Source organism: Acomys minous, assembly GCF_964271855.1.
Source record: "Acomys minous genome assembly, chromosome: 1".
In the NCBI taxonomy this organism is placed as follows: Eukaryota; Metazoa; Chordata; class Mammalia; order Rodentia; family Muridae; genus Acomys; species Acomys minous.
Genome location: NC_140483.1, coordinates 4,005,085 through 4,018,781, shown reverse-complemented (window position 1 = coordinate 4,018,781; position 13,697 = coordinate 4,005,085). Strand labels below are relative to the sequence as shown.

At 45.8% G+C, this 13,697-nt stretch overlaps 2 protein-coding genes and 1 long non-coding RNA gene across 6 annotated transcripts in view; 2 read left to right on the top strand and 1 right to left on the bottom strand.

Annotated features, from left to right (window-relative positions):
- Positions 1-7,804, bottom strand: part of DTL (denticleless E3 ubiquitin protein ligase homolog) — a 37,522-nt gene extending 29,718 nt beyond the window's left edge. Inside the window, exons 1-5 of one of the 4 annotated variants that reach the window (XM_084788536.1) lie at positions 7,651-7,804; positions 2,193-2,318; positions 1,324-1,422; positions 251-312; positions 49-169 (exon numbers count right to left, since the gene is read on the bottom strand). In XM_084788536.1, coding sequence (XP_084644662.1) covers positions 49-169; positions 251-312; positions 1,324-1,422; positions 2,193-2,318; positions 7,651-7,702 — 460 coding nt within the window. In that variant the 5' untranslated portion in view covers positions 7,703-7,804. Of the gene's footprint in view, positions 1-48; positions 170-250; positions 313-1,323; positions 1,423-2,192; positions 2,319-7,394; positions 7,570-7,650 lie in introns of those variants that run through there. The other 3 variants (XM_084788535.1, XM_084788537.1, XM_084788538.1) reach the window with 3 other exon arrangements.
- The window catches only part of LOC311601368, a 128,679-nt gene that overhangs the window by 46,400 nt on the left and 68,582 nt on the right, over positions 1-13,697 (top strand). The gene's annotated exons all lie outside the window — the stretch shown is intronic.
- INTS7 (integrator complex subunit 7) overlaps positions 8,075-13,697 on the top strand; it is a 71,394-nt gene continuing 65,771 nt past the window's right edge. The window contains exon 1 of the mRNA XM_084788524.1: positions 8,075-8,258. Within this exon, the coding sequence (XP_084644650.1) occupies positions 8,165-8,258 (94 nt within the window). The 5' untranslated portion in view covers positions 8,075-8,164. The remainder of the gene's footprint in view (positions 8,259-13,697) is intronic.

The window sequence follows — 13,697 nt, the reverse complement described above, 5'->3', positions numbered from 1 at the left end:
TGGCATCTCCCCACCACTAAAGAGATAAAATGATGAACACAAACCTACCTTTCTGAAACTTGGAAAAAGCTACGGACTTGAGGCTGCACTGGTGGCCTTTGCATGTTCCCATCAGCTCACCAGCTTTTACATCCCAGAATTTGGCTGTTTGATCACCTGCTGCTGTAACCTTCCAAGAGTAACATAGGAAATTTAACAAAGAAACTCTTTATCAGCACCTACCCAGACCTGATAAAATGAAGTCACTTACAAGTTTAAGTTCACCAGGGACCCAGGCCAGGTCAAAGACAGCATTCCAGTGAGCCATCCACTCTAAGCAAAAAAAATGTAGACGTGACATTAAACACCTTGGGTGGTGGTTTGAATAGCAATGACCCCTTAGACTCATGTGTGTGAATACTTGGCCCACAGGGAATGGCACTACTAGGAGGCGTGGCCTTGTTGGAGGAAGTGTGTCACTGTGGGGCGGGCTGTGAGGTCTCCTACATGCCTAGCGTGGCACACAGTCTCCTTCTGCTCCGTGCAGATCAAGATGCAGAACTCTGGGCTTCTCTAACGCCATGTCTGCCCGCACGCTGCCAAACTTCCCACCATGACAATGGACTAACCATCTGACACTGTGAGGCGGCACCAATGAAGTGTTTATAAGACTTGCTATGGTCATGGTGTCTCTTCACAGCACTGAAATCAAGACACCTTGCAAGTTTTAATTATAAGACAGTGGCTAGTACTCTGTCAACAAGCCAACGAGCATTAGGGAGTCAGATACCACTCATCTCCACGACATATGCGAGAGCTAGCATCTAAAGTTAAATGAGGGCTGGAGAGTTAGCTGAGTGGGTAAAGCACTTGCTGCACAAACAAGAGGCTCTGGGTTCACATGCCCAACACCCAAATAAATACCAGGTCCAAGTATAGTAAGTTCAATGAGAGACTTTGCCTCAAAAAGTTAAGGCAGAGCATGACTAAGGAAGACACCCCAATCTGGGCTCCACACTCACATATACTTGTGTGCATGCACTTACCCAAAGCCCCCATCCCCAAATAAATAAAATTATTTTTTGAGTATCAGAAGTAGTCTCTAAAATAGGCTCTTCTTGAAACATTCTGTAGGTCAAAACCTTCACAAGGCCCTAACAAGGGAACGACGTAGGTCTGACTTTACTTTGTGGCATTCAAGGTCCGGCATGCGCTGACTCCTTTTCCTGTGGAGGGGCTCACCTCTACCAAGCTGGACCATGGACATAATGCCGCTCACTACATTTGTATGAAGAGTAATTGACCAAAGGCTTTCTGAACTGAAGTGTTAAGGACGACACGTACCCTTGAAGCACGTCTTCTTGCTAGCCTGTGACTCTGTGTTATAGAGTCTGACGAAGCCTTCCTCATTGGCAACCGCTAAGATGTGCTCCATGCCGGGAGCTGAGAATAAACACAGAACACACAGGATTTTCCACTGAGCACAGAAGGGCTACATGACTCAAAACGGGGGCGTATTGGCTGCTCTTACAGAGGAGTGGCGTTTGAGTCCCGCACCCACATGACAGTTCACAACTGTCTGTAACTCCAGTTCCCTAGGATCAAAGGATGGCCTCTGTGGTAGACAGACATACACCGATACACATAAAATGAAAAATTGACTCAAAACCACTAAGAGTCTTCAGATACTCCAAGTTGACCAAGTCAAGAGTTGTACTGGCCAATGGTGACGAAAGCATGATACAGACCCCCAGCAGGTGGAATCTATTGGTTTTAAACTTCTCTTTTATAACCTTTCCTCAATTAAACTGTAAGACTGGAGGCAAGAACTTCTATTTCTATTCACATTTTAAAAATGATTGCTAAAAGACTTCATTAAAAAAACATATACCTGTACTAGAGAGGTGGCTCAGAAGTTAAGAGTGCTGACTGCTCCTAAAGAGGTCCTGAGTTCAATTCCCAGCAACCACATGGTGGCTCACAACCATCTATAATGAGATCTGATGCCCTCTTCTGGCCTGCCGGTGCACATGCAGGCAAACACTGTATACATAATAATAAATTAATAAAAAAAAAAACCCCATATACCTTGTAAATCATGAGAGAACAGTTATAAGAATAATCTTAACATCCAAGTAACTTTTCTTTCAAAGTGTATTTTCCCTCTAAGTAGGAAATACAGTTGTTTACGCTCAGGGCAGTCACTTCCTTACCAGTACAGAAGGTGCACCCAAAGGGAGGGACAGGGACGCCCGCGTCTCCGTAGGACGTGTGCTCGTCATTGCAGCTGCACTGATAGCCTCGTAACAGGGACTGCAGAGGGTACCGTGAGGACCTCCCTAAAACAAGACACGCCCTTCAAGAGTCAGAACGGAACGTCATGCTTTAGCACTTCCTACTGATCTACAGATAAACATCTTCAGTTTTGCTGTCTGTCTTTTGATCCTGCTTCTGCCCCACCCAAGTGATAGGGATCAAAGTTATGAGCTACCATACCTGGCTAAATAATTGTTTGTACAGAACATTACATATTTAACAAACTACTATCGATGGCTCTCCAGAATACCACGTTTGGTATTTTCTTTTCTTTTTTTGCTTTGAGACAGGGTTTCCTTGGCTGTCCTAGAACTCACTCTGTATATATACCAGGCTGGCCTCAAACTTAGAGATCCGTCTGCCGAGATTAAAGGCCTGCAGCCACCATACCCAGACATTTCTGGTACTTTCTTAAGCAGTTCTAAGAAAGAAATAAAAACATCCCCAATTGTTGAGGCCACTTGGGTTATGCCATACATATGGTTTTTCGAGACAGGGGTTCTGTGTAGCCTTTGCTGTCCTGGACTCGCATTGTAGACCAGGCTGTCCTCGAAGTCAGTGATCTGCCTGCCTCTGCCTCCCAAGTGCTGGGATTAAAGGCGTGCACCACCACGCCCAGCCCATACATATGTTTTTTGAGACAAAGTCTCATTATGTTCAGACAGCTCTGGCTGTCCTGGAACTCACTCTGTAGCCTTGAACTCAGAGAACTACCTCTGAACTCCCAAGTGCTGGAATTAAAGGGCGTGTCCTACCACATCCAACTTGGTTTTACCATCTTAAATATAGAAAATTAGTGATTATGATGAGCACTAGTGCCCTTGTACATAAAGAACTCTGCCTCTTCTAGCAAACAAAGAGCCTAAAGCATCACCAATTAAACTGTTACCCCGTTCCACGAAAAGCTTGCTTTGGGAGTCTCTATGAGAAACTCTCAAGTAAATAGCAATCATCACATACACGCAAATGCGGCATGGTGGGCCACACCTTTAATCTCAGCAAGTTCCAGGAGAGCCTGGGTTTCACAGAGAAACCCTGCCTCGAACAGCAAAGCAAAGCATATATAATCAGCATTCAAAGGGTTACTGCATCAACCTTCGTACTGAGTGAGTGACACATTCACTAATATCTAACGTCCACTTTCCTAAGAGGGCTGAAATTCTAGGATCCTAAAATTCTAACAGGAGCCCAGTCATAGTATCTTAGCTGCAGAAGAGTTTTAATTCAGAACATGGCTGCTCTGGCAAAGACCTTCTAGGTCTATGTGATCCTGCTAGAATACAAACACACTTTTAATCCAGGAGACAGAAGCAAGCAGATCTGAGTTCAAGGCCAGCCTGGTACAGTACAAGTTTCAGGTAAAGAAAAGCTTAGGTCCAGGCGTGGTGGTACATGCCTTTAACCCCAAACAAAGGTAAAGTTAGTTTGTAGAAGGAAACACCTGTGTTTGAAAGTGATGTATAACTGAATAGCAGAAAAAAAGACAAACCAGAGGAAGATTTGGCAGACTAGGATATGCCCGGCTCTCAGGAGGAGAGGAAAAGGGAAGCTACTTAACAGGCAACGCAAGTAGGGGGAGGAGGCAGTTTTCCCAGGAGAGGTTGAATATGAGAACAAGCCAGGCACAAGTGAAGACAGAATAAGCCGGAGAATGAGGAGCCAGGAGATTAGAGCAGATTGCTGAGTTAGTTTGAGGCCAAGGCGAGGCTGAGAAGCCAGATTGACTCAATCGGCTGGGAGAGGAGTTTGAGCCAGAACAGCAGAGTTGAACCAGCCAGCCCAGAGCTCAGAAAGAACAAGTAAGGGCGAGCTCATTAAGCAGGACGCCTCAGAGGGTGAGAACGTTCTAGGCCTAGGTTAGCAGACAGAGGTAGTAATCCTCTGAGAGAACAACTAAATCAGACAAATAAAAGTTCATTTTGCTTTTAACATATACAAAAATAACTTAAAAGTGGTATGTACCTGCCACTAAGAAATTAGGTAAGAGAGGTTTTAGAGAGCAACTTAAATTTTTGTTTATTCAGAAAGAAAGCAACGTTCTAACGTACATTTGTAGATTTATATGCTCAGCTTCAGTAAGAGAAACATTCACTCAATAAGTAACCGCTAAGGATCAGATCTAAGTAATGATCTAACAAGTTGAGAGCACTGCAAACAGTTAAACAAACCAACATCTTAGGGCATACCAACTCTTACATTCTTGTTTATTTACAAATCTGTAGAGCAGCCAAAGGTTTCTATATCTGGAGACAATGCCTTCCTTTTGCAAAATAGAAGAAAGGACGTGACAAAGATGATGAGAAAGGCAGCCCCTCTTGGACAGAGAAGACACTTTAGCCCAACAGAACCTCCACCAAATCTAGTTTGAGAAGGAATGCGAAGAAAGGAGAAAAAGAAATTAATCTAGATTTAAAATTGCTCATGGGGACACTGCTCCATAATTTCAGTATTAAGTACCACTATAAGTAGTCTGTGAAAGACCACTAAAGGAACATTAGGTTCACAAATACTCATCTAAAAAAATTAATTTGAAAACAAACGGCCACATCTGAAAAGATGCAAACGTGTATGATGTGGGATTTTTAAAGTCAAATTACATCAGATGGATGCAAAGAGGAATCATATGCCCTGGATATTTTCACAATTAAGCTATTGCTCAACTCTGCCTCTTTACACCCGCAACTAATATTTAAGAGTTTAAAGTGACTCACTGAGTGCTCCCTAGTTACCCCGTTCTTTCTGCAGCTCCCCACAACACACGTGGGTTCTTACTGTGCTGTGAAGATGAACCTGCAATGCTCCCCAGTCCTCAACTGAGGAACAGTCCATCGTTCCTCAACAGACAGCTTAAGGCCGGCGCTCACACATAACCAAGGCTTCACGTTTTCAGAGTATCAACACCCCGACAGCCAACAACCCCCACACGGCACTACTTCCAAAGCTGCTGTCTGAGGTTGAGCGCCCCCTTCCTTCCCTACCATCTTCATCACCTCCTTTCTTCTTTTACAAAAGGAAGGTATTCTCATGTCCCCGGCTTACATCTTGCATTGCCGAAAGACATACTTGTGTCCATTATATGTTTTTAAATAAAAATAAAAAATTAGTGAGGTCCTAACTATAAGACAAACTGAGAACATAAGACACCATGTACCTAAATCCATTTCTTAAAATTCATAAAAATTTTGCTTAAAACATTATAAAAAGTTATTCAGCTTCTAACAATTGCCCACTATTAATAGCTATGGTGATAATTCAGCCCAAGGAAAGCCTTCAGGACTCACAGGCATTAAAGCCGCGGAAAACAGCACCTGGCATGTTTTTGACAGGGCATGACACAGTAATAAGAATTTTTCAAGGATACATTAAATTACGATGGGATAAATTTGGGGCAGGAACAAAAAAGCGAAATAAATTCAAAAGATAAGGCAACCATGTAGAACACCCAACAGTTATTGTGTTTGCTTACATTTAAAAAAATAGAGACCATGACTACCAAGTTGCTACAGTGACTGTTTATACTGTCAGATTTATTTATTTTGGTTTTTTGAGACAGGGTTTCTCTATGTAGTCTTGGCTCTGAGATTTGCTTTGTAGACCAGGCTGGCCTTGAACTCACAGCAATCAGCCTGCCTCTACCCCCAGAGTGCTGGGACTAAAGGCGTGCGCCACCACACCCAGCTTGTCAGATGTATTTAAAAGGTTATGATAACATTTTTAATCTCAAGATGCTAACAGTCTTAATAAGGCTAGAAATTATATTGTTGCATGCTTAAGCTTATTCTAAAAACTTTTAGATGCACATTTTGGAGGCTTGTTACACTCCAGGGAGTAAAGCATCAGGGAAGTCTAGTGAAGTGTGCGAGAAAATGGAGCAGACGCAGTGTGTGGGATGAGGGGGCTGGTGGGGATGAAACAGCGACCTAGACAAGCAGCTTAAGGGAACGTGTGAACATGCAGTGAAGCCATGGAGCCTTAAGCGACTCTCGGTTTTGGCTGGGGATATCCACTTTAAAGTAACGTCACTCCCCAAAGCAGAGAGCAGATTTTGGGGGGAAGCCAACTCAGTTTGGGGCATTACAATGTAAGATGCTTGCGTGCTTGACTGTCTGAAGATCAGCCCACACAGCTTTTATAGAAATTAATTTGCTGTGTTTAGGCAGCAGTAGATGCCTGCAAGTGGCTGTAATTATCCTCAGGCGTGTGCTGAAGTGACCAAGAGTGGCCCAGCATCCCTGGAGGGGAAAGGAGACTCACAGATTTCAGGAGTAACAAGAAATGGATTCCAATGCCTATCACTGGCCAAGTATCTGTAAAGAGGAAGAAAGACAGGCTGAAAGGTGGACAGATGGACAGAAAATGTATCACATAGGAAGTTTCAATAGCCTTCCTTGGGCATATTAAAAAAAGAGGTGGAATTGAATCTCAGGTGCTTAGCTCCAAAAACAGCTCCCAACCATCGTGCACGGCGGCCATTCCTAACTCAGGGGAAGAAGTTACTTGTGCAAAGTTCTTGGAAAGAAAGAAAAAGGCAGAGTGTAACTACAGCAGTCCCAAGGAGAGGATACGAACACAAACTTCTAGAAGGGAGCAGGGCGTTAAGGCGTTTTTCCATCTTCTCAACATTGTTTTCTCAGGCCTACTCTTCAAAGATCTAACTTAAGGACACATAAACATAATCGCGTCTCTGACTATGTTCTGTAAGACTGCCTAGCGAACTGTAGGAAACGAGCCAGCTTCCTATATGCTATCATAAGAATATGGCCGAATTCCACCGTTAACTGAAAAAAAAAATTAATCCCATTTCTGAATATACCTCGGGCCATCAAAAAAACATGTGGAACAATACCCTTCGATGTACTACTCGTGGTCACCTCGTGGGAGCGGCTATGGGCATCTTTTAGCCTGCTACTTAGAACTTTTCAGACTCCGCAGAGACGGGGGAGGGGGCTTTGGCGCCCTGAAAGCAGATGCCTTCTCCCCCTGACCGAGGAGGTCCTCACCAACAAACCTGCAGGGATCGCTAGGGCTCTGCAAGGACGGCGCGTCCCCCGCCCCCAACCACACAGGCATGCCTTCGCTAGTTAACGCGCGAAACTGACGTAAGCAGCCAGGGGTCCCGGGGCGCCGCTCGACTCCAACGTCCCAGCTTCGGCCTCCGTTCCGACTTCGCACGCTCGACTACGGCGAGCAGCGACTGGAGGGAGCCCGGGGGCGACCCTCTTCGGCGGCCCTCGTTCACCCGGATTCCCAATTACGCGGGAAATCTGGAGGCCCAGGGTCGGCAGCCATCCAAGGTGGAGCGCCTGGGGGGAGGAGGTTCCCGCCGCGGCGAGCGCCGTTAGGACCGTTACTCACCGCTCCGCAGGGCGCCGAGCTGGGGCTGGCGGACCACCGAGTTGAAGAGCATCTGGGCCCGAGGGGGGAGGCTCAAGCTGAGGGAAACGGCGAGAAGACCGCCCCGAAGTTCCGCAGGAGCCGCCGTTCGCGCCCTCCACGACGCGGCGCGGCTTTGCCTCCGACTCCCGCCACCGTAAGCCCCGGCCGCCAAACTCCGCGCCAAACTGACGTCACGCCCTCCGATTGGCTCCCGCCGCGGCGTCGCGCCGCCTCGGAGGCCCTTCCCCCTCCTAGGCCCCGCCCCCTTCCCGCCCGGCCGCGGGAACCCAGGGTTCGGGAGCTCCCTGAGCGCCTGCGCGGGGCCCCGCCGAGGCGCCGGCGAACCGCGGGGCGACCGGGGCGCATGCGCACACTGCCTGGCGGCGCGCGGAGGAAAAAAAAAAATCCGCGAGACCGCGGCGGGGGAAGATGGCGGTGCTGGGCAAGAGTTTGCAATCTCTGTGACTAGGCGAGTCGAGTAACTATCCGGGCCATGGCGTCAAACTCAAGCAAGTCTTTCCTGGCCGATGCCGGCTATGGCGAACAGGAGCTGGACGCCAACTCTGCTCTTATGGAACTGGACAAAGGTACTGGAAGGAGGGGAGCGGGCGAAGCGCCTAAGGGGAAGTGGCGCCACCTTGTGGCGACAGCGGGAGCCTAGGCAGGCGCATGCGCCGAGGTGCGGGGCGGGAAGCGCCGCCGCGGGCACTGGCAGGGCTGCTGCTGGGTTGGCCTTACCCAGCTGTGCTAGAGGCCCGCGCTAGCCCGGACGCTTTGACCACTGGGGGGCGCAGTCTCCCTACTCCACAAACAGTAAAAGAGATAACTCCTAAAAATACTGAATTTTGACTTTATGTTTTAAAACGTTCAGTGAAGATGAAATCTTCCATCCAGACAGCCAAATGATTTCATGTTTCATAACGATTTGTCTTGTGGGCTGTCAGCTTCGAGTTCTAAAACAGGTTACATATGGCCGAGACCATCTGAAGAGCATGGCTGGGTGCGCTCATTCTCTGCAGACAAGTTCCACGAGTTAGCTTCCTTGTACAGGTAGCTAAGAGAGGAGATTTGGGGCTTAGGAGTTTAGGTCCAATTCTGCTGATGTGATTGTGGAAAGAGACGTTACCATCCAGTTTCGATATGTCCGCAGAGTGCGCACAGTATGTCCGAGCTGGCAGTAGTATTGCAAATATTAAGTGGCAGTGGTGTGCAGAAGATGCATTTATAAAATGCTGAAGAAGATCGTCTTTGTTGCCAGACAGGACAGACGGGTATCCATATTATTGTGGAACCTTTGTTCCTGTTCCGTATACTTTAGAGATTTTTACAGCCGTTGTACGCTTCTTGTCAACTGTAGTCGGTGTATAACCTGTGGAGACTGGATAGAAACCAAGGATCTGCCCTCAAGGTTTCCTGAACATGTCTGTTTGGTTGGGGTTGCGACAGGTAGGAGTTTGACACTTTTTACAGCAAGGTCTCATCAAGTCCAGGTTGGTCTGGTACTCCTTAAAGCCAATGATGACTTTAAGCCTTTTTGTTGTTGTTGTTGTTATTGGTTTTTTGGTTTTTCAAGACAGTTTCTCTGTGTAGCCTGGCTGTCCTAGAACTCACTCTGTAGACCAGGCTGGCCTAGAACTCACATTGATCCACCTGCCTCTGCCTCCCAAGTGCTGGGATTAAAGGCGTGCGGTGACTTTCAACTTTTTATCCTCATTCTCCAGCTTCTCAGGTCGTATGACAGGTGTGCACCGCACCTGTTCATTCAGTGCCAAGCGCTATACTAATTGAGCCACATCCTCCTCATTGTTAGATTCTTTTTTTAAAAAGTCTTTACTTTCTTTTGATATAAAAAATGTTACGGCACATGGATCAACGAACAGGCTGGACCAGCACGCAGGCCAGAGACACCTAAGGACCCGTCCCGTGGAACAGATACTAGAAGGTTTTTCGAGACAGGGTTTCTCTATATAGCCTTGGCTCTCCTGGACTTGCTTCTGTAGACCAGGCTGGCCTTGAACTCACAGTGATCTGCCTGCCTCTGCCTCCCAAGTGCTGGGATTAAAGGCGCATGCCACCACGCCGGGGTTGCCTTTACACTTCCTGCCAAGCCTGACAACCTGAGCTCAGTCTCAGGAGAGACCAGTTCCCTCCAGTTGTGCTCTAAACACCACACAAGCACTGTACATAGTGTGTGTTTGCTTGCTTGCGCATACGCACATACATATCCACAGGCAAATAAAGAAATAAATGTAATTTTAAAATGTTACATCTGAATTGGGTATACATACTCATTAATCAAAAATTGATATTTAGCTGTTATTTTGGTTTTTACTCTTACCACGTTACACATCTTTTTGCCTCTGAAATATAAAGTTATAATAGGAACTTTATTTTTTAAATAGTGTATAATAATTTTCTTCTCACAGTTATTTTTATCACTCTACTGTAGCTGATCTTGTGCCATGTAGAACAGCGATCAGAGTATGGGGCACAGAAGAAGAAAATCTAGATTTAATCTCTAAAAGTGTGCAGTTGTGAGCCGGTGAGATGGCTTACCAGGTAAAGTGGCTTGCTATGCAAGCCTGAGTGCCTGACTGACCCTTGGCATCCACAGTGGAAGAAGAGAACTGACTCCTGTGGTAATCCTATCCCTGCATTCGCACACATGCACATGTGCACATAGACACACAGTGATGGGATGAGATTTACGCATTTCAAAAGTTGCTGGGGCTGTCGGGGTGGTGTGGCCTCTAAGAGGCTGCAGGGCTCTTGGGTGGGACCAGAGTTCAGTTCTCAGCACTCACATCCCAAACCACGACTGCCTGTAACACCTTCCCCACCTCTACATACACATAGTTAAAAATAGAAATCCTTAAAAGGTTGCAGTTGGGAGGGGAAAAGTTAATACATCCTTTTTTGTAAGAAGAGTTGATATAAAAATACCTATGTGTAAGAAATAAATAGATGGCTGGTGAGCGATTTACAGATGAACCTCTAGCACAAAGAGATACACTGTATAAACCAGAGCAGAACAGTGTGATACACATGGGTATTTCTGGGCCCAGGAGACATTACTGCAGGCGGCCTCTCACATATTAGGCTAATGAGCTTACAGCCTTCCCTACTGTACACTGTTGTCAGCAGGCCAGGGCTTCTCCCCTCGGCTGATTGGAAGTAGTCCAGGTGAAAGTAGGCACACCAACCAGAAATCCACACTGAAACCTCAACCTCGTTTTCATGTGATTGCCGCTCATTCTTCTAATTTACAGAGGAAATTGTTGATCGTCTCAGGAATTCTTATTTGTTCTAAACTGTGTTTTCTCATGTGCAGTCTATGTTATTGTATGTCAGCATGTTCCTTTGCACTGGTTTCTGAAATTTTGGCAAAGGATATGTATTAGTGATGCCATGAGTTGCCTGCCATTTCTACTCTGCCTTCCAAATATGAAGTGAATCTGTTGTTGTCCTGTCTGCTAGGCTGTGGCTTGTTGGTGGCTTTCCATTCTGTGGGTATGCTTGGTTTATTTCTTTGGTGCTGAGACTTTTTCGTTTGTTTGTGTTGGGATTACAGGTGTGAGCCGCCACACCGGGCTCCCTTGGTGCTGAGACTTGAACAAAAGGTCTTATTCCTGCTGTGTTGCTGCTCTCTGGTTGAGCTGTATTCTAGCCCTGTGTGGTGGGGCCCTTATGAGCCCCTCCTCATAAACGTGGAAGCAAAAAACTCTAGCTCATCTTTCAAGAATAGCATCTCACTTACTAGGCCCCCCAGTCAGACACATGCTTAGATTTAGTAGCTGGAGATGGTGAAGAGAAAGCTCGGAGTGCTCACAGTTCCTGTGGTAGCAGCAGGGCCAGCTGCACTGGTCCTGAATGACGGAGCTCACTGCAGCGTCTCTCGTTTCTTAGCAACAGCAGTTGCTCTCTTCTAATCAATCTGACAGTCTAGTGTTAGGTATTCTTAGAAGTTTAGCAGTCTTAAGTGCCAGGAGCAATGACTCACCCTGTAACCACAGGACCTGGGGGCAGAACAAGGTAGCCACTCCCAGTTTGAAATCGTACATAGTGAATTCCAGGGCAGCCAGGTCTGCATAGTGAGTGACGGGACAGACAGTGTTGAAAAGCAAGACTGTGTCTCAACAATCAAATAAAACCCAAGAAGTTTAGTCTTAAAACTGTTTAAGAGAGGGGAAGCCAGGTGAGGGAAAAAATGTCTACGAGATTATCTACACAGTCAACCAGGTAAGACATCCCAACACGAGTAGCTGAGATGTATGTTGTTTTGAAAACAGTGTATGGGGCTAGAGTGATGGCTTAGCAGTTAAGAACACTGGCTGCTCTTTCAGAGGACCCTGGTTCAGTTCTCAGCCCCCATATGGCAGCTCACAGCCTTTACTGTCAGGTGATCCAAGGTCTCCTTGTGGCCTCTGCGTGCATTGCAAGTACATGTTTATACATATAGGCAGGACACCCCCACAGTGGCACTCCTCCTCCACCAAGGCCACACCTCCATTAACTGGGGACCAAACATTCAAACATACTAGCTTATGGGGGGGAGGGGTGTCACTCATTCAAACCACCACGGTTGTTAGATTTTAGTGGATTATTGATTGGAATCTGTTGTAGAATTAATTATTCTTTCCATATTAATCAATACAGTAAATTATTAAGGCAGTAGTTTCCTTTAACCAGCTAGTTCCTCAATGACTGATACACAGAGACTGATTTATTTTTAAGCTGTAAGCACTATGCTGGGCAAATTCTGAGTTACTCTAATTTTAGTACCTTTAAAACCCACATAAAAAACCAATCATTTGCCAATCTGACGGCTCCTGCGGCAGCTTCTGCTCCATCAGTCTGTTCCTCGAGCTACGTGCTCAGCCACCACCTTGCCTCAGCCACATAGCCAGCTATCCTCCTGGTGCCCAAAACACATTTGTCTTTCTCCACATCTCCTGGCAGGAAAGCCTTTCTCTCTTCCCTTTCCAGAGTTCTTGTCTCCCTACCAGGAAGTCCCACCTTCTACTTCCTGTCTTTCTGCCTAGCTGATTGGCCAGTCAGCCCTTTATTGACAGCGCTACATTCCCACAAGACATTCCTCTTCCTTTTAGTCTAAAAAAGATCTCCTTTACATATACATCTATATTATTGTTACATAGATACAATAAATTACATACAGCAAAAAGAACCCTGAAACAATTAGGAAAGCCATATATAAAAGTTACATTCATGGGCTAGAGAGATGGCTCAGAGGTTATGAGCACTGACTGCTCTTCCAAAGATCATGAGTTCAATTCCCAGCAACCACATGTTGGCTCACAACCATCTATAACGAGATTTGTATACATAATAAATAAGCAAATCTTAAAAAAAAATAAAATAAAATGCTACATATATTTTAAAAAAAGTTACATTCATAGTGCTTTGCTTATTTGTATTTGGGAACCTTGAAGAAAACATATCTTTCCTATGTTGGTGAGTTTAAAATTCTGAACCTAAATCAATCTCTATCATACATGATATCTATCAACCTAAAAAACATCTATCTAGACCTTAAAACATCTTCCTAGCTCCTAAGCAGCTAAGCTTAATTGTGAAACTATAACTATCTGGTCTTCAGCCTCATCAGAGACTTGAGAAGGAATCCAATTAATTACCTGAGTAAACAGGAAGTTCAGGCTAGCCACTTCCAAAAATAAAAAGGATAGAGACAGTCACTGCCTGCCGCACAGCCACCCCAGAACTGTAATGGTAGGGAGTCATCTTCAGCCTCTGGCTCCGTGTATCTGACAGACATATTTGTGAAGCAGAAACTGTTAAGGACTTGCTTACCTAGTTTTGGTAGTTGACTCAGCCTGCATCCAAGCTTGTCCATTTTAGGCAGAATTCTGTCTGTGGTAGAAACTAGGGTATTTCTTTGCCCAGGTGGCTGACATGCCACATTTGAAACCATCTCCATGTGGAGGATCTTTGATGTTCATCATCTTCTTTGGGGTAGGTTGGGGATGCTGCCAGGAGCCGACATGTCT